The sequence below is a fragment of the Lithobates pipiens genome, unplaced genomic scaffold, assembly GCF_037356315.1.
Source record: "Lithobates pipiens isolate NorthernLeopardFrog02 unplaced genomic scaffold, aLitPip1_a1.2 Scaffold_8, whole genome shotgun sequence".
NCBI lineage: Eukaryota > Metazoa > Chordata > Amphibia > Anura > Ranidae > Lithobates > Lithobates pipiens.
The window spans coordinates 592,185,413-592,212,913 of NW_027507903.1; the positions used below are offsets into that span (position 1 = coordinate 592,185,413).

The window sequence follows — 27,501 nt, forward strand, 5'->3', positions numbered from 1 at the left end:
AGGCCGCAAGAAAAGAGGGGTGGGGAGGCCACGCACCCCCCTTCCCCAAGGCACCCCCCCATGTTGAGGGCACGCGGCCTGGTACGGCTCAGGAGGGCGCTCGCTCATCCCCACACCCTTTCCTGACCGGCCGGGTTGGGTGCTTGGATAAGGGTCTAATATGGACCTGGGGGGACCCCCACGCCGTTTTCTTGGTGTAGGGCTTCCCCTTTAACTCCATACCAGGTGACGGTGTCAGCGACGCCTCCTTCACTGGTCCCGGCTACCAGGAGCCGTGCTCAAAATGAGCGGACTTTTCTCCGGGCGGGAAAAGTCTGTTCATTTCAAAAGTATGGCGGACTAGCACACACACGGCCATATTGTCTGCTGGACTGCGAGTCCAGCGGACATATTTTGGTGCAAAACTACTCGAGTCCACCGGACTTTTCCACTGGATTGTTCGATCGTGTGTACGCGGCATTATTCTTCCTTTCTAAAAACTTTGTCTTTAGGTCAGGTGTGCTACTTGTGCTCCATCAAAATCTGTTATTGTACCTGTGCCCAAAAACATCTGTAGTAGTAGTATGTGTCCAATCAACTTTGTCAGAGCTTACCAGTGCAACCAAGCAGCTGTCAGAGCAGGCATGTTCCAGTGTACAAAAACATCTGTACAACTAGGGTCCCATCAACATCTGTCTCAGTGTGTACCAGCGCATACCAAAACATCTGTCACACACAGGTTTGGTTGAAATGTTTTCTAATGCATTTGAAATATTTATTAATGGGGTTGAAATGTTTATTGATGTGGTTGAAATGTTTTCTAATGCGGTTGAAATGTTTTTGAATTCGGGTTAAAATGTTTTCGAATTCGGGCTAAAATGTTTTTGAATTCGGCTGAAATGATTTTGAATGTGGTTGAAATATTTTCGAATGCGGGCGTATTCGGATACGAATACACTGAACAATTTCCGAAAACAAATTAAAGTGGATGTAAACCCACTCTCATCCTTTCTAAACTACTGCTGTAGTGGTTATCTATAAGGATATACATGCCTCCTGCATGTCTTCTTACCTGTCAAATGTCTCCTCTCTGTCTGTTATGAGACCCGAAAAACTGCAGATTCTGTGGGTGGGTCTGTTGTCCGGAGCTCGGTAGAGTTATGATGTCAGTAGACTCCCTGCCCACCTCTACACTCCCCTTGTCAGCGTGCATTTTCTCCTGTGTATTTCTTACACTGAACTTCTGCTATGATCACTAACATCCAGTCAAAACCCATAAAAGTCACCACATGACTTCAGCATGTCTAATCATGCTGAGGTGTGGAGTAGCCAATCCTGGGAGAGCTAGAGAAGAAAGAAGGAGGGGATCTGAAGTACACAGAATGCATCTCTCACACTTGTGCATGAGATATGTAGATCACCTGCCACTCACAGCAAGGGGGAATTACTGACTCCTATTTCTCTGTGTGTCACTTTTTATCTTACTGAAAAAAGATAAGAGGATTGCTCAGAGTTGGATTAACTCTTTGCGGCAAGACTGGGCACAGATGACCTGAAATCCTATACTGTACAAGATGCAAGCCTTAATTTAAAAAAAATTGGAGGGGGGTTTACATCCACTTTAAACACATTTAACAAATCTAACTAAAGGAAATTGGTTAAATAATAAATCAAAATGAAACAAAAACAGTTATTGTTTTGCACATGTCTAGCGCAAACTGTTGGCCCTATATACATGTTGTATAATAATAATAATAATAATAATAATACTAATATGAAGTTCCTGTTATAAATAAATAAATACATAACTTTTATAGTTTTAGGTACATTTTTTATTTAATTGTTATAAGCCTTATACTGTTGTTCTATCTGCTGTTATACAATACTATACTGTACCTATAAATTGTTTTTGTTTTACAAATAAACTTTGACAAAGGATACCAAAAACACAAGTTGTTGAAACAGCCAGTACAGCAGCAAAAATGTGCGCAGCCTATTGCATTAAGGCATTAACCCCAAAGCTTAAATACATGTGTTTGTGTGTATATATATATATATATATATATATATATATATACACACATATATACACAGTATATGCATACACACACACTTGCTGAAATCACCACCCCCTGAAAAAAATTACACCAACATTACTGCTAAATATACAAAGCTAAAACTGTATTGAGTCAAAGTGGTTCTATAGGCAGGTTTGTTTTATCGCAATGCATTCTACTGTATGCATTAAGAAAAAGAAAACCTTCTGTGTGCAGAAGCCCCTCTAATACTTACCTGAGCCCATCTCGATCCAGCGATGTTGCACGAGAGTCTTGGCTGTCCAGGACTCTCCCTTGATTGGCTGAGACACAGCACCGGGCACCACTTCAATCAGCCGCTGCTTTTAGTCAGTAAACCAATGGTGAAAAAATCAAATGATTGTGCTGCACTTTTAACGCCCACCAACCGCTACGCTTTTTAGAAACAGAGGGAGTGGATAAGGGTGTATACATGCCAGGGGCACGATGCTATGCTTCGCAGTCATGGCATAAATAATAGCCCCCCTGCAACCACGTGCAAAGCATGCAGATATGACGCGGTAGTGCAGAGTTAATGCAGGAGGTGAGAAGGGGATATATACGTCCTCACTGCCTGTAAAATGCTCTTTAAAGAGTGATCCAAATGCTAACCGCTCTTCAGAGAGTAAAACACTTATAAATGAGCGCTTCATTTTTATTTAATAATTTGTTAGAATTTATTTTGTAGAATATTTATTTATTTATTAGATTTTTTTTAACTTCCCTGTTGGTGGACTTTGGTGAAATATCAGGAATTTGAACAGACCCTGATGTCTCACTTTTACAGAGACTACTCATACAGAGAAAGAACTGAGGACAGAGATTCCTCAGCTACCAGGATGAATGCAAGGGAAGCACTCTCCAGCATCCTGTTCATTCACAAAATTAACCACTTGCCTACTGGGCACTTAAACACCCCCCCGCCCAGACCAATTTTCAGCTTTCGGTGCTCTCACACTTTGAATGACAATTACTCAGTAATGCAACACTGTACCCAAATGATTTTTTTTCCTTTTTTTCCACAAATAGAGCTTTCTTTTGGTGGTATTTGATCACCTCTGAGTTTTTTATTTTTTGCGCTATAAATGAAAAAATAACGCAAATTTTGAAAAAAATGATTTTTTCTTTGTTTCTGTGATAAAATTTTGCAAATTATTAATTTTTCTTCATAAATTTTGGCCACAATTTATACTGCTACATATCTTTGGTAAAAAATAACCAAATTAGTGGATATTATTTGGTCTTTGTGAAAGTTAGTGAGTATACAAGCTGCAGTGCGAATCACACAAAATTGATCACATCTGATGTACTGGTGGCCTATCTCATTTCTTGTGACCCGAACAAGCCAGGCAAGTACAAATACCCCCCAAATGACCCCTTTTTTGAAAGTAGACATTTCAAGGTATTTAGTAAGAGGCATGGTGAGCTTTTTGATGTTGTAATTTTTTCCCACAATTATTTGCAAAATGAAGATTTTTTATTTTATTTACATTTTTTCCACAAAATTGTCATTGTAATAGGTTATTTCTCTCACGTGGCATGTGTATACCACAAATAATGCCCCAAAATAAATTCTGCTACTCCTCCTGAGTATTACGATACCACATGGGTGGGACTTTTCCACAACCTGGCCACATAGAGAGGCCCAACATGCAGGGAGCGCCATCATGTGTTCTAGGAGCATAAATTACACATCTAACTTGTTGACTACCTATTACACTTTTGAAGGCCCTGGAGCACCAGGACAATGACACGTGACACCGACGTGGCACTAATGACAGATGGCACTGATACGCAGCTCTGATACATGGCACTGATGACAGATGTCACTAATACGTGGCACTGAGGACACGTGACACTGGCAGATGGCACTAACATGTGGCACTGATGACAGACGGCACTTATACGTGGCACTGATGACACGTGGCACTGATGACACATGGCACTAATAGGTGGCACTGATGACACATGGCACTAATATGTGGCACTTATGGCAGATGGCACTGATGACAGATGGCACTGATACCTGGCATTGATGACATGTGACACTGATAACAGATGGCATGTGACACTGACAGGTGGCACTGATGACAGATCGCACTAATACGTGGCACTGATGGCACTAATGACACGTGACACTGATATGGCACTGATGACAGATGGCACCATGTGGCACTGATGACACATGGCACTGATGTGGCACTGATGACAGGTGGCACTGATGACAGATGGCACTGATACGTGGCACTGGGGACAGATGGCAATGAGGACAGGTGGCACTGGGGACAGGTGGCACTGGGGACAGGTGGCACTGGGGACAGATGGCACTGATGACAGGTGGCACTGGGGACAGGTGGCACTGATGACAGGTGGCAGTGGGGGTAGAGGGGACAGGTGGCAGTGGGGACAGATGGGCACTGTATTTTTTTAAATGTATTTATTTATTATACACTGACCACTGCATCTCTGCAGCGGTTCATCTCTCCCTCCTCACACGCTGTCTGTGTGAGGAGGGAGAGCCGGCGATGAGAGATGATCTCATATGTTTACATATGAGATCATCTCTCATTGGGCACGCCGATCACACTGTAAACGGCCGCTGTGATTGGCCGTTTACAGCGATCTGGGACTGGCTGTGTCCGGGGGCCAGGGCCAGCACAGAACTTCCCTGATGCGTGCACAGAGGGGAAGTTAAAGGGAGGACATCCAGGGACACCCTCCCAGCAGATAGCGTCCATGCTGCAGCCGTCTTTTGGCTATAATGCGGGCAGGAAGTGGTTAAGCATAGTTTGCACAGGTTACTATGCTTCAATGATGAATGAATGAATGAACATCTGTGTTTCTCCCTGCAGCTGCTGAAAGCTAGCTTCTCCTCCTCTCTTTCAGGCTGGCTCTTAGCGGCTGCAGGGAGAGACACACAGGAGATCAGTTCTTGCAATTTTGTAATTGTCCCCACTTCCCCCGCCACACCAATCACCCTATAGTCTACCATGCGGTTCTCCGGTACCAATCGCACACTGCATTCATTTAGAAAAGGACAAATTCTTTGCTCCTCATCAGTACTCGCCATTCTCTCCTTCTCATATATGCCAGCCATCCCTTTTCCTCCTCACTTGTGCCAGCCATTCTTTCCATCTCATCAGTGCCGGCGATTCTGTCCATCTAATCAGTGCTCATCATTCTGTTCCTTTCATCAGTGCCCACCATTCTTACTTCTAATCTGTGCCAGCCATTCTGTCCCCCACCATCCGTACCCCATGCCATTGTTTCCTCCTCATCTGTGCTCACCATTCTATCCCCTGCCATCAGTGTCCCCTGCCATTCTGTCCTCCTCAGCTGTGCCCATCATTCTGCACCCCACCATCTGTGTCCACCGCCATTCTGTCCTCCTCGTCTGTGCCAGAGTTCTGTCCCCCACCATCAGTATTCCCCACCATTCTGTTGTCCTCATCTATGCCGCTATAGTGTCCTCACCATTCTGTCCCCCGTCATTCTTTCTATACAGAGGCTCCTGTTCATTCATAAACTGAAGCATAGTAAATAATGTTTACTAGGCTTTTGTTAAAAACAAACACAGTGAGTGATCAGTACTGATCGCTCACTATGTTTATTCATAAAAGGAAGGGCCCAGTAAATTACGTATTTACCGGGTCCTTCCCCAACTTTTCAGTAGCCCATAGCATCTGCTGATGGGAGCACGGGGGGGGGGGGGGGGGGGGTCAGGCAGCACAAAGAACCGCATGGTAGACGATAGGGGGATTGGTGCGGCGGGGAAAGCGGGGGCAATTACAAAATTGCAAGAACTGATCTCCTGTGTGTCTCTCCCTGCAGCCGCTAAAAGCCAGCCTGAAAGAGAGGAGGAGAAGCTAGTTATGTTACAACCAAAAACACAAAGTGGCACATAATTGTAAGAGGGAAGGAACACGATAAATTGTTTTAATTTTTTTTTTACAAATAAATATCTGAAAAGTGTGTCATGCATTTGTATTTAGCCCTCTTTACTCTGATACCTTTAAAGGGTAACTCCTCTTTCGTGGGGACAAAAAATAGCAAATAAAGAGAAAATATTGCGCATATAATTCTGACACTAATCATATTGTGATTGAATGTTATTAAAAATTACCTTTCCTTTTCAATCTGCAGTCAATGTAATTTTCTTAGAATGCATTGCAATATGGCTACCTGGAGTTGTTCTGTACACAGAGTGTTTACTGACCACTCCCCAGAAACATCATTTCCTACATGTGTGATTGGCTCACAAATTTTCCCAGAAGTCTGCCTAAGATACAAGTCAGATTTCAGGCATCCCTTGCAACAAAAATGTCATTTTTTGAGAGAAAAAGGAGCATGTCTAAAGGGATGCAGGCCCAGCAGATTTCCTCATTATTGTCCTTTAGCTCCATACCTGACGGTTGATTATTAAACCCCTCCCATTAGACTCACTCAGAACAGAGGCACAGACAAACACACAGGGATTTCTTCAGAATAACTAACGATAGGAATATGCAACAAAGTTTGTTATAATCCTTGCAATGTACATTGATCACACAGAGGTGAATGTTTTTTTCTCAACAAACGGGAGTTAAAGTGGTGGTAAACCCTTACAAACCACTTTGACCTACAGGTAAGCCTAGATTAAGGCTTACCTGTAGGTCCAAGCAATATCTCCTAAACCTATATGGTTTAGGAGATATTTGCCCGAAAATGGGCACCGCTGTCTACGGCGCATGCGCCGTAGACAGCGGCGCACAGGCGCACTAAACGCGGCAGTTCCAAGAATGGAGCTGCCGCATTTGTCGACTCCCGTGCGCATGCGCGGGAGTGACGTCATCGCGGCTTCGCCGAATGACAGCGGCGGAGCTGCGAGACGCGACTCCCGTGCGCATGCGCGGGAGTGACGTCATCGCGGCTTCGCCGCTGTCATTCGGCGGAGCTGCGAGACGCCACCAGCAAGATGGATGCGGCGGACTACAGGGGACAGCGGCGACTTCGCTGGCTCCTGTGTCAGGTAAGTGACACATAATGGGCTACTATGCGATGCATAGTAGTCCATTATGCTTTACCTTTGCAGGGAAAAAAAGAGGAAGTAAACTCATCAGGGTTTACTTCCTCTTTAAGCTTCAACTAAAATCTAGTGGAACCAATTACCTTCAGAAGTCACTTAATTAGTAAATAGAGTCCACCTGTGTGTATTGCATTCTCAATATAAATACAGCTGTTCTGTGAAGCCCTCTGAGGTTTGTTATAGAACCTTAGTGAACAAACAGCATCATGAAGGCCAAGGAACACATCAGACAGGTAAGGGATAAAGTTGTGGAGAAATTTAAAGCAGGGTTAGGTTAGTAAAAAAAATATCCCAAGCTTTGTACATCACACGGAGCACTGTTCAATCCATCATCTGAAAATAGAAGGAGTATGGCACAACTGCAAACCTATCAAGACATGGCCGTCCACCTAAACGGAGAGGCTTACCCATGGTAACCCTGGAGGAGCTGCAGAGATCCACAGCTCAGGTGGGAGAATCTGTCCACAGGACAACTATTAGTTGTGCCCTCCACAAATCTGGCCTTTATGGAAGAGTGGCAAGAAGAAAGTCATGGTTGAAAGAAAGCCATAAGAGGTCTCATTTGTAGTTTGCAAGAAGCAATGTGGGGGACACAGTAAACATGTGGAAGATGGTGCTCTGATCAAATGAGACCAAAATGTAACTTTTTGCCATAAAAGCAAATCACTATGTGTAGTGAAAAACTAACACTGCACATCACCCTAAACACACCATCCCCACCGTGAAACAGTGGTGGTAGCATTATCTTGGGGAATGTCTTCCTTCAGTAGGGACAGGGAAGTTGGTCAGAGTTGATGGGAAGGTGGATGGAGCCAAATACAGGACAATCTTAGAAGAAACCCTGTTAGAGTCTGCAAAAGACTTGAGACTGGGGTGGAAGTTCACCTTCCAGCAGGACAACATCCTTAAACATACAGCCAGAGATACAATGGAATGATTTAGATCAAAGCATATTCATGTGTTAAAATAGTCCAAAGTCCAGACCTAAATCCGATTAAGAATCTGTGGCAAGACTTGAAAATTTCTGTTCAAAGACACTTTCCATCCAATCTGACAGAGCTTGAGATATTTTGCAAAGTAGAATGGGCAAAAATGTCACTCTCTAGATGCACAAAACTGGTAGAGACATCCCCAAAAAGACTTGCAGCTGTAATTGCAGCAAAAGGTGGTTCTACAAAGTATAGACATTTATGTTTTTGGTTATAACATGACAAAATGTGAATTTTTTAAGGGGTATGAATACTTTTTCAAGGCATACAGTGCAAAAGAAAGTAAGAATATATATATATATATATATATATATATATATATATATATATATATATATATATATATATATATAAAGCCCTATACACTACCTAGCACTTTTTTTTTTTTTTTTTTTTTTTTTTAAATATATTTTTATTGAGCAAAAAGACAAATGTAAACAATTACACGACAATCGAAGTGGACAGTAACTTACAGAAGCAGTAAAAAAAAAAAACAAGAAATATTAAAACAGTACAAAAGAGAGGGAGTATAACCCTCCATCGACCTCAAGGGCCAGAATATTAGGCAGTTTAATGCTTTAAGAAAGAAAAGAGTGGAAAATGAAAGTAAGAAAAGGAAGCGGAGAAGAAAGCGAGAGAAGATAAAGGAGAGGGGGGAGGGAGGGTGGGTAGAGGGAGGGAGAAGGAGATAGGGGGATAGGGAATAGCACCCTGGGAGACAAGGATCTCATCATAATCTAGCCGCAGTATGGTAGCACAATAAAACTTAAAGATGAGAAACAACATCATCTAAACATGCAGAACTAGATAGGAATCCCCTACATTAAGGATCATAAAAGGACAGTAACATTTGGCATATACAGGATCCCGAGTCCAATAAGAATTATAGAGATGTAGAAGGGCGTGTCGAGGGATGTAGTTCCTCCATTGCAGAAGAGGTAGGGTCAGACCTATCCAGCGGTAGTAGAGCCAGTAGGAGATCGGGATCTTGTGAGGGAGATAAATTGTCCGGGGGTGATGTTAGTTTGAGTTTCCCCAATGCATTGCTTAAGTCTCGTTGTAAGTACCAGCTGGTATAGCGAAAGGGGGAGATGATATTATTAACTTCCTCTGAGGTAAAGGATTGTTCGATATAAGCCCTCCATCTGGTAAAGAAGCGGGGAGTGGAAACAAAATGGGAGGATATAACGTCAAGTCGTTCAATGTGGAACAGCGAAAGGAGGGTTTGTTGAACCCCAGTTAGACTTGGTGGGGTTGTGGAAATCCAGTAGTTCATAACAGTTCTGCGGGCCGCCAGGAGGCATAGGTGGGACCAATGCGAGAGAGTGATTGGACTTGGAGAGGCTAGCGACTCGGGTAGGGGGTCGCAGCTAAACAGGCAGATCAACGGGTCTTTAGGTACCTGCATCCCGGTAACAAGGTTGATATAATCCAAGACTGAGTCCCAAAATGTTGATATAAAGGCGCAGTCCCAGAAGCGGTGTAGTAGGGTAGGGCGATCATGGGAGCACCAGGGGCATTTGGCTTCCGAGGGCTCCTTAGTTGTAGTCCGGAACGGGTAGTAAGCTCTGTGGATGATCTTGAATTGAGTTTCTCTCCACTTTTCTGATATAACCAGTTTGGAAATAAGCCTGTATCCCTTCAGGATCCTGTCCGGCAAGGTAGCATCATGAAATACAGAGGCCCATTGTTTGAAAGGGGCAATGCAGTACTTTTCCGCCTGGTAATTGATTAGGTGAGAGTAAAGGGTCGAGATGGAATAATCGCCCTGTCTAAGCACAGAGTCCAAATGCGACTTGCGGAGGCAATCTTGACGTAGACCTCCAATGGACTTCAGGTAGCTCAACATTTGATGATGATAAAACGAGTGATGAGGGGGTAGTGAGAATTCCTGAGATAAAGTTCGAAAAGATTTAGGTGTCCCTCGTCCCTGTTCGTAAAGGGATGCCACTGTGAGTAGACCCCGCTGTTCCCATTGAGCAAAAGCTGAATGAATGGTGGAAGGCGGAAACATGGGATTGCCTTGAATTGGTAGATGCGCTGAAATATTTGTGGGTAAGCCCAGAAGCTTCCTGACCTCTCTCCAAGCCACTACAGTGTCCCGAATAAGGATGTTGCATTTAAGATGAGGTGGCAAAGCATGAACGTTGGAGTGAAGGATCGCTGAGAGCGTGTAAGGATGTACTAGCGCCTTCTCAAGCTGATGATTGGAATATCTTGATTTGCCCGCTATCCAGTCAAGGCCTTGTCTCAAGAGGCATGAAAGATTATAGAAACGGATATTGGGCAGGCCCGCACCGCCGTCAGGCTTAGGAAGACACAACTTTTGAAGGGCAATGCGTGGCTTTTTGTTGGCCCAGAGAAAAGCAGATAAAGCTTTATGTAATTTCTGCACATCAGAGTGTTTAAGGAGGAGTGGGATGGTTTGCATTGGATAGAGCAGCCTCGCAAAGGAAATCATTTTGAAGAGATGACATCTTCCAAAGAGTGACAGCGGCAGCCCCGCCCAAACCTCCAATTCCCTTACAATCTTAGAAATCAAGGGTGGGTAGTTGAGGGTATAGAGGGAAGAGGGTTCTCGACCTATGCGCACTCCCAGGTAGGTTATGTGGTGTTGTGCCATTGCAAAAGGCGAGGAAGATTGCCAGGATACAGCCGTACGCAAATTTAAGGATAAGATTTCACTTTTACCAAAATTTATTCTAAATCCCGAACAAAGACGATATTCTGCGAATAGGTCACGGAGTTTAACAAAATCGGCCGGAGGATTAGACGAAAAAAGTAAAATGTCATCCGCAAAGAGGGCAGATTGAAGGTTTTGGTCTCCAACCTTAATACCGCTGATACCGTCCGGAGAGTTTAGTAACCTAGATAAGGGTTCAATCGCCAGGTTGAACAGCAGAGGGGATAAGGGACACCCTTGTCTTGTCCCTTTGGTGAGAGAGATGTTGGGCGAGATAAAGTCCGGAGTAACTAGTCTGGCAGTCGGGGCATTGTACATCTGGTAGAGGAAGTGCGTGACTGGACCCGAAAAGCCAAAGCTTGCAGTACCTTAAATAGCCAGGCAAAATTAATATTATCAAATGCCTTTTCGGCGTCAATAGAAATGATGGCTAAATCTTGTTCTGGGTATAATTTCGCTTTTTCCAGTGCCAGAAGTACCTTGCGGATATTTAATGTTGCGGACCTGCCAGTAGTGAACCCTGATTGGGCCGGGTGCAGAAGGGTAGGAAGGATGGTAGCTAAGCGCGATGCTATAATTTTAGACATTATTTTAACATCAACATTTATAAGAGAAATGGGCCTATACGAACCTGGGCACAAAGGGTCTTTGCCCGGTTTGGGGATCAACTTAATGTAAGCCTGAGAACCCGTGGGGGGGTAGGAACCACCGTCCCATAAGGCTGTAAAAACTTTGGATAGAGTGGCCGGTATAAAATCTCGGGTAAGTTTATAAAATTCGGCCGAATAGCCATCGGGCCCAGGTGCTTTAGAAGGGGACATCAATTTTATTGTAGACCGAATGTCGTCCAGGGTAACAGGGGCGTTTATGGCTTCTAATTGAGGTCCAGTCAATTGTGGCAAACTCACCCTCGAGAGCACCTGGTCAGCGATGGTATGGTCAATGGGGTCTTCTGCATATAGGGAAGAGTAGTAATCAGTTAGTAGTTGGCTGATCAACTTAGAGGAGGTAACAACAGATCCATCAGGGTGCTTCAAGGCGTGGATATGAGCCGGCCTTTTAAAGCCTGCACATAGCCGAGCTAAAAGCTTACCCGCCTTATTGCCATGTTTGTGGAGGCGCATGGACAGATAGGAGGAGGCAATCTGCTCCTGCCTCTCCGCCCATAGATCAAAATCTTGCTTGGCTATCTGCCATGCCCTGACAGTAGCCGGGGTTCGATTATGTTGGAGCTCAAGGTGCATGGAGCGAAGCTTTTCACTAGCTTGAATATAGTTTTGCTTTGAGTGCCGCTTGTATTGTGTCACATAAGCAATAATCTTGCCTCGGAGGAAGGCTTTACCCGCCTCCCAAAAAAGATTTGGAGTGGGGACATGTTCGCCATTCGTTTCTGTATATTCGGACCAACTAGTGAGTAGCATGTGTTTAAAATCCTCATTCTTCGCCAGATAGGAGGGGAAGCGCCATATGGGCGAGGAAGAGGAAGGCTTAACATTTAACAAGCTAACCGTTACAGGGCTGTGATCGGAAATGGCCATGTCCTTAATGTCAGAGTCACTCACCAGAGGTAAAAGTGCCGGGGACACAAAGAAATAGTCAAGTCGCGAAAACGACTTGTGGGGGGGTGAATAGAACGTGAATTCACGTTCCGTTGGATGGGACAGTCTCCATACATCGGTGAAATTTTGTGATGAGAACGTCCGGGCAAGGGGGGTGGTGGTACCACTAGTCTGAGTTAAAGACGTAGGGCTGCGGGGGTTAGTGCAAGTCCTATCTTCAGAGGGACACATAACCGAATTAAAGTCGCCCCCTATCAGGTGGTGAGTCTCAGACACCTGGGAGATCCAGGTTCCCAGCTCACTGAAGAACGACAAGTCGGGGGAGTTGGGCGCATAAACATTAGTTATAGCAATGTCTTTGGAAGCTAGGGTCAGGTGTAAGGTGATCATACGACCCCCCAAGTCTACACGGACATTACGGGTGGTATACTGCAACCGTTTATGAAGCAGAATAACCACCCCCGCTTTGCGACCTACGGCCGGGGAACCCAAAACTTCGCCAACCCACAATTTACGAAGGCGTGAAAGATCTCCGTCAGTCAGGTGGGTCTCTTGTAAGAGCGCCACATCAGTCTTCAACCGCTTAAGATGACGGAGAACTTTCATTCGCTTGGAGGGTGAACGCAGGCCTTTAACATTCCACGATATTACATTAAGTCGGTCCGCAGAGGCATTAGCCATAGGGGCCATTAGGTGAGGTAATAGTAGGTCGAGGAGAAATTAATCCAACAGTGAAACAGACAAAAATGAACCCAGGAGTGCGCATATGTAGGGAGACCCCCAAGGGTGTCCATGAGTAAGCAGAGGGGAGAGAGAAAAGAGAAGCCGTAACAGAAAAGTGAAAGGTAAAGAAAAAGAAAAAGAAAGAAATAGGACAGATCCATACAGTACGGAATGTAATCAAACATAGTAGGTGTATCCACCATAGAGTAGCCGTAGCCCACTTCACCTTTTTCCACATGGGTTGCATCTAAGGTAGACGGCTCCCATTGGGCGCAATAGCCCCCTGGGATAGGCCGAATATGAGCCCCGGGGGGGGACGAGGGTAGGGAGAAGGACAATGGAAGGGCAAGAATAACCAGCAGTATCTCGGGCTGGGAAGTAGGGGAGGATTTGGGGATCAGGGAAGGGGGGTTAACCCCAAAGTTGTAGATGAACAGCCTGAATGCTGCATGAGAAGTATAGGAAAACCAACCGTGCAGGTGAAATAGGCAGGCTAACATCCCTAAGTAATACTAGAAAGCATAAACAAGTGAAAAAATATGGGTAGTAGACCCAGTTATAAACAAACAAATGTGGAACATATGATATCAAACAGATTAAACATGAGCAAGCACAATATCATAGGTAACCAACTCACGGAGGACCCCACAACAAGTGTAATAGCTGTGAGTACCAATAAGTGAAAACACTGCTAGCAGTACCCTTATCCGGGCGTATAGTCAGGATGATTCCAAATACAGATTCAGCGGATCTCAGAACGCGGGCGCTGAGTAGTGGAGCGACTTCTCTTGTATGGTGGTTTGGAGGGGCTCAGCTGATGAGTAGTAGTGGCCTGGGAGGTAACAGCCGGATCGGCAGAGGGACTCCTCATCGAGGGATCTCGGGTTGTATCCATGTCTGCAGGGTAGTTGGTGAAACGTTCCGCCTCAGAGGGTGAATTGAAGGTGCGGCGAGTGCCATTAGGAAGAGTAACATGTAGTATTGCCGGATAGGCCAAAGTAAACTTAATATGGTTCTTGAAGAGAGAGGCACAGATTGGTGAGAATTCTTTACGCAGTCGCATGACTTCAGCAGAATAATCAGCGAATAGAAGTAAATTAACGCCGTCAATCGTGAGGGTGCGTTGAGAGCGGAACTTTTGCAAGATAGCATGTTTGTCTGCATAGTTCAAGTACCTAGCTATGACCGCTCTAGGTTTGCTGCGCTGTTCAGAGAGCTGTCCCAGACGATGCGCACGTTCCACCACACAGGGGGTAGTGAGGCCTAGGCTAGCAGGGATAGTAGTCATACAGAGGTCCATGAGTTGTCCCGCAGTTACTGACTCAGGCAAACCCACTATTCTCAGGTTGTTCCTTCTTGCCCTGTTCTCAAAATCATCCAATTTGATCCACAGGTCTCTGGTGGTACGTGTGAGGCGAGCTAGAGCAGCAGCTTGAGCAGTGGTGTCATCCTCCATGAGGGAGATACGTTCCTCTGTCTGTGTTAAACGCTGTGCCTGGGCCTGCAATTCGTTCCTGTATTGCTCCATGGCCTTGTGAATAGCAGAGTCTATTGAGGCAGTTAGCGTAGGGGTTAACAAGGCTACCACTGCCTGGGCTATGTCAGCCGATGGAGGCGCCTCCGCGCCAGGGAGCAGAGATGCTGCAAGTGATGGCTCAGCAAGGCCTTGCATCGGCGCCATATTGGCTGAGGATTCGGCCGCGTCAGCCGACGCGGGTGTCGCTGCGGCCAGCGAACGGTTCCCGGACCGCTCCACAAAGCGGTCCATCCAAGGCTCTTCACCTTCCCCTAGCAGCGGGAGGGATCCCCGAGGCGTGTAGCTGCCTTGTAGCGGATTAACAGGGGGTATGCGGCGGGAGCAGAGTCCGCTTACCTCCTCCTCATGTGGCGCCGGAACCGGAACTACCTAGCACTTAAAGCCCAACTCCAAGTAAATGTTAAATGATCCATTGCAGTGGGGTTGTGCCTACAATGCAGGTGTTAATAGTTATTTTATTTTATTTTTTTAGGGGAAGGAGAAACTGTTTTACTTAACTGATCATCTTATTCCCTAGGAGGTGGCACTCTCCCAAGATCCAGGGTGGACTGTTTATAATAAAATACATTTATTGTGATTTGTGTATGTTTATGCTGTACCTTAAAGCGTTAGTTATTCTTAAAAAAATAAATAAATACAGCAGTGCTTGTGCTGTGTAATTTGGCCCCCTGTAACACCTGAAAAACCTGGCTGATCCTGTCTGGCTATGCCCTCCCCTCTGTAAAGTGACTACGGTTTAGGATGGCTGCTGAGCCCTGACACTGTGGTCAATTTACGTGCCTCCATCATCCACTGCCATCTGCAGCTTTCCTGTGTCTCCCTCTGTCCTCCTCCCCCTCCCCTCCCTGCCTGATCTCCCCTCCCTGCCTGACAGCTCTCACTAGTGCCGCTCTGCTCCCTTCCCCACTGCTATACAACTATCTGATCTTCATACCATCCCCTCTGTTAGATAACAACCTGTGTCCTAATGCCTGTGCTTTAGAAAAAAAAAAGCTGACTTTTACCTGTTTTCACAGTGCCTTCCAACACTCACGTGACTCCCGGCTCTCTCCTCCTCTCCTCCCTGGCTGACCTCAGTGGGAGTTCTTGGCCTCACCCACTGGAACTTTCATACGGGGAGAGGAGAGAGCCAGGAGTCATGTGAGCATTGGGAGGCACTGTAAAATCAGGTTGAAATCATATTTTTTATTCATAAAGCACAGGCACTAGGACACAATCAGAAAACAACTTGTATTCACATGGCCTGGTCATGCTCAAAAAGAGGAGGGTGTACTGTGGCTACTAAGGATAAGCTGAACACCCCCCGATTTGGTTCGCACCAGAACCTGCAAACAGACCTAAACTTCATGTGAACTTTAGAACCCTATTAAAGTCTATGGGACTCGAATGTTCAAAATCGAAAGCGCTAATTTTAAAGTCTAATATACAAGTTACTGTCCTAAAAAGTGTTTGGGGACCTGGGTGACATGTATCAATGCAAAAAAAAAGTTTTAAAAACGGCCGTTTTTTTTCGGGAGCAGTGATTTTAATAATGATTAAAGTGGAACAATAAAAGTGTAATATTCCTTTAAATTTCATACCTGGGGTGTGTGTATAGTATGCCTTTGAAGGGGCGCATGTTTCCTGTGCTTAGAACTATACCTGCACAAAGTGTAATTTCTGCAGGAAAAAAAGTCATTTAAAATCACTCGCGGCTATAATGAATTGTTGGCTCCCCATGATACAGAGAACACTTATTGAAAGTCATAAAAAAAAAAAGCGTGGAGGTTCCCCTAAATTGAATTACCAGGCCCTTCTGGTCTGGTATGGATATTAAGGGGAACCCCACGTCAAATTAAAAAAAAATGATGTGGGGTTCCCCCTAACAATCCATACCAGACCCTTTATCAAAGCACGCAACCTGGCAGGCCGCAGGAAAAGAGGGGGGACGAGAGAGCGCCATGGGGACATGGTGCTTTGAGGGGTCACAGACCCCCAAAGCATCCTCCCAATGTTGAGGGCATGTGGCCTTGTACAGTTCAGGAGGGAGGGGGGGCCGCTCTCTCGTCCCCCCCATCTTTTCCTGTAGCCGGCCAGGTTGCGTGCTCGGATAAAGGGCCTGGTATGGATTTTTAGGGAGACCCCCACGGCAATTTTTTTTTAAATTTGATGCGGGATTCCCCTTAATATCCATACCAGACCTGAAGGGTCTGGTATGGATATTTAGGGGGACCCCCACGTCAATTTTTTTTTTATTTGACACGGGGTTCCCCTTAATATCCATATCAGACCTGAAGGGCCTGGTAATTGAATTTAGGGGACCCCCCACGCTTTTTTTTTTTTCAATGAATGAATGAATTGTCGGCCAATACGGAGAACACTCATTGAGTGTTCTCTGTATTACGGGAGCCGACAATATAGCCGCAAGTGATTTTAAAAGACTTTTTTTCCTGCACAAATGACACTTTGTGCAGGGACAGTTCTAAGCACCAGAAACATGCGCCCCTTCACAGGCATACTACAGACACCCCCCAGGTACCACATTTAAAGGGATATTACACTTTTATTGTTTCACTTTAATCATTATTAAAATCACTGCTCCTGAAAAAACGTCAGTTTTTAAAACTTTTTTTTGCATTGATCCATGTCCCCTGGGGCAGGACCCAGGTCCCCAAACACTTTTTAGGACAGTAACTTGGATATTACCCTTTAAAATTAGCACTTTAGATTTCTCCCATAGACTTGTATAGGGTGTTCGCGGCAAATTCGAAAAGCCGGAACAGCCCAAATTGTTCACTGTTCGCTGAACAGTTCGACTCGAACTCGAAGCTCATCCCTACTGCTGGGTTCACCAAAACTTTCTTAAACTGAACTCTATTAGGTTCCCTCTTCCCTACAGGCAATTTACTTCTTTCTTGAAGCCCAACTAACCATACTTTCTTTGAAACATTTTTTCTTAGTAGTAGAAAACAGCATACAGAATTTTTAGTCTTTAACTATGGGTTATAGGCTGCTACCCTCAGTAGTCAGGAAATAAGTTAACCCCTTCCCTCCTTGCTGAGCAGCAGCTAACTAGCACATTCCAAACTGCTTACAAGCACACTGGGGTATTGGAGTGGTGGGGAAAGGAGGAAACTGTGGGGGAATCAAAGGACACAAGGAGTAAGGGGGAAGCCTAGCCTGCAGGTGTCGTAGGAAAAAGGACAAATTGTGGGCAGGAGCAGTGTTAGTGGTGTGTGTGTGTGTGTGTGGGGGGGGGGGGGAGGGGGTGTTGTTAATTTGGATGAATGGCTCGTCAGCTACCGATTACAGCTATTATTTTAATCAGCAGCCTCTGTTGGACAGTTCTATTAAAATTTTATGAAGTGACCATTACTTAAGTGACCATGAGCCTATAGCATTTTCCAGCCAGCTTGGCACATCCATGGTGCTCTCTGCTGCATAGCACAACCATCCCTGGATACCTACATGAGTGCAGCAGTCTACAGTGCCTGACACGGAAAACCTAATCCTTCCCTCTTCACAGCAGCAGGGGTTATGAGTACCCCTCTGCAAAGGTTGCGTTACCATTTGAACTGTCTGTAACACTTGGGATGTTCGTTATTAAATAAGAATTTTGATGGATCTTGGAGTGCAGCCATTTCTTCAGTGTTAAAGGTTGCATCGCACATGGAAAATCACAAGTGCAAGGCCAAGGGGTCCGATGGCCTAACTAGCTCAGACTTCACACATATCTCTAAGGAAAGGGGGCACTAGTATATCTTCACAGTGCCCTAGTACTGCTGGAAGGCAGGAAGTCTCCCTCAGTTTGATCTCTCAAATTCCTCTAGGCACTCCACTGTCCCTTTGGCCACACAGCACTTCTCACACTTGCCTAGGGAGGAACTTTCTGCCACAGTGCTCGATTTCATGGGTAGAATTCTCAGGACCTTTTAAAGGGCATTTCTTCATTCTCCCCTCCTGAATAGTTCTCTGACTTTGCTTTTACTGTGAACGCTCTGCCTGAGGAGGAGCTAGACAAGGAAGATCTCTCTCTTTTTGAGGAATCAGATTAGAATGAGTCATTCTCAGCTGACATTTCATCCAAGCTTATGGATACCATTGCTAGCCTTGATACTGATCACTCTTGTTTAGTGTTGGCGCAGTCACTCTGCAAATTCTGCCACAGGAGGTCACTACAATTGCCAAAAGACATTCCCAGTCCACTCGCTCTTACAACCCATTCTATATGGTGACTAGTTTCACCCTGAGAAGCTATTTATTCAATGCAAAATCTTTTGCTCATCAATATCATATTAATGATGGCTTCATGCAAAAATATACAGTCCATTTGGTGGACCTGCCATGATGCCATCTATTGTTTAGACAAGATGGTAACAGTCCCTGTAGAGTCTAATTCTATGCTCAAGGGGTGAGTGGACAAAAGAACATTTTATCACTGCCAATTCTCATCATGCAACATGCAGATGTCATGGGAGTTTGCCTGATTTTTGCTGTCTGGACTAAGGACATGGCTTTATTCCCTGGTTTCATACAAATGGATCCCTTCAGTGATCAACATCTACAACTTTTACCTGTGGTATAAGATCACTGTGTAAATGGTCTAGAGGGTATGCTTCGCAAGATCTCCAGGATAAGCCATTTCTATGTCCATATATGGAGGTTTCTTTAGCACAAAGATTTGTCAGAGAAACTCCTGTTCATGAAACCCCTCAAGCATCTGCCTTTTGAGAAAAAAATGCTTGTTTGATCCCTCCTCGGAGAAGTAGATCACAGGGGAATAAGAGTACTCTCCTTGGTCTTCATCAAGATGTTGAGCCGGTCCTTGCCCTTGCCCCAGGGACAAATTTTTGTTCTTACACTCATGAGCTTGGGCCCTCTTGTCCCAGGGCAGGTCTTGAGCTGCGCTTACACAAGAGTCTTAGAGCTAATGGTAGTCACCTTCAAGGTGATGCCATGTGTACAGTTTCACCCCCATACCATTGAAGCTCAAAATTCTGGCACTGTGAGGAAAATTTTTTTGGTCCTTGGACTGTCTTCTGTATCTGACCTGCAAGAACTCCTCTCCTTGGAGTTAGGAAAGCCATTTCCCCCAAAAACATTGAAAGTTCTCACCACAGTTTCCAGCCTGTCAAGCTAGGAAAGAGTTCTAGATTCCTTCTTGATGCAGGGGACTTGGTTGCTGAGGAAAAGCTTGTCTTCCCATCAACATCCTGGAATTCTAGGTATTTTGAATGTCCATTTAATGCTGCAGTAGTAAGGTTTACCAACAAGAATTCATTTAGACAATGACTCGGCCATGGTGAACAGTACTTCAACCTTAAAGGAGTGACCAGAAGTAGCTCTGCTCAAAATAAAGTGGACATGATCCTCTCTGGGGCAGAACTGCTCTTTCCAGCCATCTCTGCTGTCTAATTCCCAGGTGTGGAAAATTGGCAAGCAGATTTTCTCAGTTGTCAGCATCTGAATCTAGGGGAATGGGCTCGCCATTCAGAAGCATTTCAAACTATTTTCTCCATGTCAAGTATGCCAGATCAACAATAAACTGGACAGGTTTGTTGCCATTTTTCCTTTTTTAAACCTTTTTTAAATCTTTTTTTTTTTTGTTGCCATGTCCAGAGATCCTTAAGCTTTCACAATGGATGCCCTAGTGCCTTAGTGTGGGATAAGTTCCACCTGATCCACACCTTTCTGCCTCTCTAGCTCGAGATAGAGGGCATTCAAGTCATTCTCATCATACTGAGCTGACTTAGGACGTTGTAGTATTCAGGCATATTCAGACCATATAATAAAATATTTAGGCTCTTAAAACTATAGCAGTAGGTCCTATTGTAGATGTAAAATGTCCACAATAACCTATTGTCCCCAATAGCTACACAAAAAAAAACACAGTGAAGGAAAATGTCATATACCAAAATCCAAAATAGACTCAAATGTATTTCCTCCGTGGATTGTTGTTGTACGTTTGCAGTTACCCAAATTATTTCACTATGAAAATAGGTGTATATTGTTAAAACCAGTTCAGTTTATTTGTAAGTAGGAAGAACCCCATCCACAATGGTCTTAAGCATAAATAAAACCAAGACCTCCATATAGGCTGTATATTAAATAAAAGTCCAATAAAAGCAATCAATGCATGTTATTTAGCCTGAAGGAGAACTGCTTACATGGCCTGGAGAGATGCTACAAGCTGCTCACTGAATCTTTTTAAATGTTTATTGGCCCGTTGTTATGTGGATCTGTTGGTGTTGGTTTCTGTGTTGCCCACCTCTTAGTTGGACTGCTTTTGCACAACCCATGATTCTGTGTCCTCTAATGTTTGACTAACAAAGTAGGATTTTTGACTTACCAGTTAAATCCATTTTTGTAGTACAGGACATAAGTTTCTTCCACTTTTTTTTTTATTTCCCTATTGCTTGCTGCGAAACTAAGCGTTACTGGAAGTGACATTGAGGGTATTTCACCACAGCTTTTTATGTCACATCACCTGAAAGTAGCTACCAAAAAGCCATGGTAAAGACTAAAGTTTCTGTGTCCCGTACGATACTCCAAGAAATAGAATTTATTGGTAAGTCAAAATTAAAATTTTTAATGGAAACCTGTAGTTGTAGAATAGAATAATGAGGTTGAAATTGTTGTCCTTTCAAAAAAAAAAAATGCTGTCAATTGAGAAGCTTTGAAACCTGACACAGTAGCCATTAGGGATGGGCTGAACACTCCCCTGTTCAGTTTGCAGCATAACTCCAGAACAGGGGAAATGTTCTAACCCAAATGGTGAACCCCATTGAAATCTATGGGAGCCAAACAGGAAAATGATAAATGCCCATTTTGAAGACATACATGCAAGTATATGGCCATTAAAGGGTTATGGGGGCCTGGGTACTGCCCTGGGGGACATGTATCAATACAAAAAAAAAAAAGAAGAAAAAAAGAAAAATTATTTTAATTATGCTTAATGTACAACAATAAAAATGAAAAGTTCCCTTAAATATAGTGCCTGGTGGGTCCCCCTAATGTGCCTGTAAAATGGTGCATCTGCAGCATGCATAAAACATGCTACAGCAAAAATTAAATTTCTAAAGAAAACCCTGGGCTACAGTTGTCAGGGTGTGCGCATGGGGGGGCTAATAAAAAATCTGGAAGCCCCCTTTGACAAGGGGGTCCCCAGATCCTGGTGGCGTCAGAAGGGGTGGTGCTACCGGATGACGTGGCCAGGTGGCCTGCCCCTTGCCTATATAAGAAATGTCAAAGCGCAGAGTGGGCATACGGCAGGAGGCTTCCCAAGAGGCAAGAGAAATTTCATTTGTTACATTTTTTTGGGTCCGGCTGGCATTGTGATGGGACTGATGTACATCGAGGGATACTATTTTTATTTTATTTTTTATTATTATAGGATTTGTTAAAAGCTTTCTCCTGTGATTATTACTTTTTTACACTTTTTTGTGAAAGGGTATCGGGTACGATGTACCCAATATTTATTTACATGGGGGAGGCGGGATCTGGGGGTCTGCTTGTTAAAGGGGGCTTCCACATTCTGATTAGCCCCCTTGGCCACAGAGCCCGACCACCACAGCCCAGGGTTGTCGGGAAGAGGCCCTTGTCCCCATCCACATAGGGACAAGGTGCTTTGGGGTGGGGGAGCAGAGCACCGGAGGACACAAACCCAGAAGGAAGATCAGGTCAAGGTGGAGGCCTCTGTCAGCGCTCACAGAATTGTGGTGCAGGGCTTCATTCTAAGGTAAGCAGTTCATAATGTGCTAGTATGCAAATCATACCTCCCATTCAGCTCAGGAGCTTCCTTAAGACTTTTCAGTATTAAACACTTCAAGAGTATTGAATGCCTCCATGTTCCCTCATTGGGACATGGTTCTTTCCTCTGACCCTTGCATCACTGATGATTTCTGTGGTGATGTAAGAATCATAGGAAGAAACCATGACATGCATCAGGAAACCCAGGCGTCCAAAACTCCCAGAAGTGTTGGATACAGAGGAGTCTTACTGAAGGCTCATCTCTTAAAGAAAATTACAGGAAGGGTTTTTTTTTTTTTTGTTAAAGGTGGACAGAGTCTCTTAGTAGATATTAGTCATATATTCATTTTCCCTATATATTTAGTACAAGTAGTACTTAGAGGTAGATGTGAGTTACATACTTGAGTTGATCCATAAAATTCTCCAAAAAATCTTTTTTCCGTCAACCACTGGGCTAATGGTGAGGCCTTCTTATGCTCCCCCTTCTTCAAAAGTGTGAGGAGAGCATAGGACGTTGATTCAATTGTTATTTCTTTGTAGCCTTCTTCATTCCAGTGGCTGCTATCTGGTAAGAGAATTTATGACAAATATGCTTGAAAATATGAACAGATCCTTGAACTCAACTGCAGCAAGTTTACTAAAGAAAAGTATCAGAGACTATATACAACCGGAGATGGTCAAAGACTGCAGATACACAACACAAGATGGTCAACCATGCAATAGGAGTGGTTGGAGATGTGTTTATATGCTTCGGAAGATCACTAGTACTGCAGCCCCTTTACAAGTCAATGCTTCCAAATTTGTGGATATAGAAAAGTAAAGGGATTGGCAAACAAAAAAAGAAAATAGTGTTAAAGAAATAAACCAAGCAATACTAAAATAAATAAAAAAATACCAGAACGCAGTCTAAATAATATTTCCTTCACTGGCCTAGTAAAAACCTGACGAATGTCTGCAAGGGCTCCAAGGAACTGGTGCACTCAGAATCTGGTTCATTTGTGCATGGTAGCCAATCAGCTTCTAACTTCAACTTGTTCAACAATAAAACCTGGAAGATGATGTGCGAAGCTGCATGAGATTTTGCATGCTCCAGTTTTGGTAAATCAACACCAATGAGCACAGGTTGGGCACTAGGGCTATTGATTATTGTATTAATAGTGATGATGAGACAAAATGTGTGGCCTGTAACTTTTTATGAAGAATTTGTCTCTTTACTGCCCAACCTCCCCGGTCTGTTGCTGCTTATACCGTACCTGTAGAGGCTGACATCAGTTTGTTTATGTCCTGTAGCTTTCCAGCTTTGGCCAGAGCATAAGAAGCGATGGCAATGGAATATGACCTTTGGAGAGATTGATATTGATTGCTTATATATGAAGAAGCTCTATCAATTCTGGTTTGTAGATACTGGGAACCAAAAGAAAAACAAACATTTGAAGAAAAACTGCATGCATCAATGCGAGTTGGTTAGGTGGTAATCAGTAGTAGCAATCTAAAGAATATCCACAGTCATTACTTAAATAGTAGATGTAGATTAAAATGCAGTTCTTGTACTAAGGGTCCCAGTTGTGGGCAGCACAAATTAAAGAGAGGATTTTATTTTTATTTTTTTATTATCCATTACCATGTCCTCTACAGTCTAAACTGATTTTATTTAGTGCACTGTAATGGTAAAGTGATGAAACTTACATCCAGATCTGTACAAATGGTCACACTATCCAAGAGAGCAATAAGGACAAAGGATGTGAGTGCAGAAACCTTTTCAGCAGAACTTTTTCCTAAACCACCCTGGGAAGATAAAAAAACACAAGTTAGTACAGATGACTAAAACACTAATGATAAAAAATATAATAATAATAATGTTATAATAGAAAATTTTAGCATAAACAGACCAGATTACTGAAGTAGATTGAATAAATCAAACCTGATGAAAGAGTCCAAGATCATTTTATTTGTTAGTAAATAAGTCATATAAAAACAGCCAATTTGTTTTGAGGGATAACAACACTCTCCCTTCCAGTGTTAATTTTGACATCAAATTTTGATTTTAGTCATAGTCTTTTGACTAAAATACCATTTTAGTTTTAGTCCTATTTTAGTCATTGGAACTGTTTAGTTTTAGTCGACTAAAATTTAATGGGTTTAGTTAAATTGTAATGCATTTTTTAAGCATTTCTCAAAAATCACCAAACTCATTATATACTCCTAGAGCAAAAATCTAATAACATGTTATTATTTATGGTATTAAGGTTTGAACATGTACTACAGACACAGATGTAGCCGTTGCGAAATACTGTATAACTTTTATATAAAAAAGTTATACAAAAAAAATTGAAAAGCCTTTGTTTAGTTTTCTTTAAGCAGCTCAGTTGATTCCTCTACTTATTCTTAAATGGTAGTGCAGTGTTAATTTTGATTTAGTCTTTGTCATAGTCTTATGACTAAAATGGCATTTTGTTTTAGTTGTATTTTAGTCATCTGAATTGTTTTTGATTTAGTTTTATTTTAGTCAATTAACCACTAGCCGACCTGCTCACACAGATAAACTGTGTGAGCAGGATGAAGCCGCACCTGTATGGTGGCTCGCACAGTTGCCTGCCCGCGGGTTGGGCCACCTCGATGTCCGCCGGAGGCCCATGATCGCATTGTACACAGGCAGAATGGGGAACTGCCTATGTAAACAAGGCATTTCCCCATTTTGACAGATGACATGACAAAGATCTACAGTTCCCAGTGATCGGGAACAGGGATCTCTGTCCTAACCCATTGAGCACACCCCCTACAGTTAGAACCCTCCTAGGGAATACAGTTAACCCCTTTATCACCCCCTTAGTGTTAACCCCTTTCCTGCCAGTATAATTTTTACATTGATCCGTGAATTTTTATAGCACTGATTAATGTAATAATGTCACTGTTCCCCAAAAAGTGTCATTTGGGGTCAGATTTGTCCACCCCAGATCGCCACCATTACCAGTAAAAGCAATGAAAAAATAAATAAAAGTCCCTAAACTATCCCGTTGTTTGTAGACATCATACCTTTTGTGCAAACCAATCAATATACGCCTAGTGTGAATTTTTTCACCAAACATTTCTAGAAGGATATATATCGGCCTAAACTGATGAATACATTTTTTTTTGGATATATATTATTATTTTTTATTAAAAAAATGCAGAAGTCATCAAATACCACCAAAAGAAAGCTCTATTTGTGGGAAAAAAGGACATTAATTTTGTTTAGGCACAACTTCATACAACCGTGGAATTGTCAGTTAAAGCGACGCAGTGTTGTATCTCAAAAAATGGCCTGGTCATTAAGGGGGGAAATCCTTCCGGTGCTGAAGCGGTTACAATAAATAAACACTTTAGCATTCAGCAAAAAAAAATATGACTTTCTCTTGCAAACCAGAAATCAGTATACAGGCATACTCCCCTTTTAAGCAAAATCAGGCTCACTTCTGCTTAGAAACCAATGAGCTTCTAACCCCAGCTTGTTCAATTAAGCTTTGGTATTAAAACCTGGAAGCTCATTGATTTCTATGCAGAAGTGAGCCTGATTTTTCACTTTCCAGCTTTAGTAAATAAACCCCATTGTGTACTTAAAAGTGGGGTATGCCTGTACAGTAGTATTTGTATATAATATAGTAAAGACAAAAAATAAAAAAATAAACAGCAAAAAATGAACATAAAATCTAACACATATAAAATTAGAATACAAAATAGATCTATGGCAGATATTAACATAAGAATTTTTTGGACCATGCCAAAAGGAAAAGAAGACAATCTAGTCAATTATAGTATTCATAATAGAAAATTAGACATCCGATTTTGCATGGAAAATTTGCATAGAATCAAAAATCATAAATCATATGAAATATTGTTTCTGTGAGCATAAAATGCCATAAATTCTGTCTTTAATTTGCAAGAAGAGTAAGGAAGGATTCTTCCAATGAAAGTAATGGCCCATAGTTAAACAACAGAAAAAAGTATAAAGCAACTGTAAAGAAGTGGACAATATTCCTGGTATTGGAGCAAATAATAAACATATTGAAGGAGAAAGGGTAATAGAACTAGATGTGATTTGTGAGGCCATTGTCAATATTTTTTGCTAGATTGGTACAATTACTTCACAGCGCCCAAAAATATGGAGATATGAGCCTTTTGTTGTATGTTGCACAACCCCTAGTTTTCTATAGACTCAGTAACCATATTATCAATTCTAGAGGGTGTATAATACCATCCGGTTACAACTTTAATTGCTTTTTCTCTAATGGAAAGAGAACAAGTGCATTTGCGGAGATTCACTATCATACCAGACCAGTCCTTTCAAAGAAAATTGTATATCACATTTTTGTTCCCATTTTGTCATATAGGGCATTTTATCGGAGTTGGGATAGATTGGATCACATTGTATATTGTGGAAATAAGTCCTTTACCTCTAGGGGTGGACTTACAGATTTTTTCAAAAAGAGTAAGTCCCTATGGAGCTGATAAGGAATAATGTGATTCATAAAACAATCTAATGTGATAGTATCTCCGTATCTCGCTGTAGGGAATACTTTTAAGGGATTAAAGACTAGAAAAAGAAATAAAACTTGAGTAAGAGTAAGAGTAGTCAATTGATTGAGTTCCCACCAAGAGAAATTACCAGGTAAAGAAAATGCATCAGCCAATTTTGGATCGCCAGAAAGAGCCCAAAGGGGAAAAATTAAACCAGCTGGAATGTATATTTATATAGATTTCACAACTGCAGGGATTGCGCCACCAGAGAGTTAAACGGGGCAATTACTTAATATCCTCTCTATGATAAATACAGCTTATAGATCCACAAATCAGCAGATGTCATTCATGATTAGCGGCGCTCCTGTCAAATTTAAAATGATCAGACTAACAATAGTAATGATATTCAGTGAAACTTATAATAAAACTTCTCAAGTTTAAAACAAACAACTGAATAATCGACACTTAATAGCAATATCAGATGGTGATTAAGAGAAAGAGAGAGTCCAGACACAGACACTGATATCAGTATTTGTCTGTTGAATGTGCACCCTTCCACCAGATTACTCCACACGTGGGTCACATTCCCCTCTGGGGTTCAAACTCAGCACAATTCCAAGCTAAATGGGCCTTGCTTAATCATCCCAGAGCTCTGCTTCCTTGTGCCTC

General features: G+C 43.0%; 1 protein-coding gene across 3 annotated transcripts in view; it reads right to left on the reverse strand.

Annotated features, from left to right (window-relative positions):
* The window catches only part of LOC143961241 (complement C3-like), a 649,911-nt gene that overhangs the window by 66,814 nt on the left and 555,596 nt on the right, over window positions 1–27,501 (reverse strand). For all 3 annotated transcript variants that reach the window (XM_077470478.1, XM_077470476.1, XM_077470477.1), the window contains 3 exons: window positions 24,025–24,123; window positions 23,592–23,742; window positions 22,740–22,903 (listed from right to left, as the gene is read on the reverse strand). In XM_077470478.1, coding sequence (XP_077326604.1) covers window positions 22,740–22,903; window positions 23,592–23,742; window positions 24,025–24,123 — 414 coding nt within the window. The remainder of the gene's footprint in view (window positions 1–22,739; window positions 22,904–23,591; window positions 23,743–24,024; window positions 24,124–27,501) is intronic.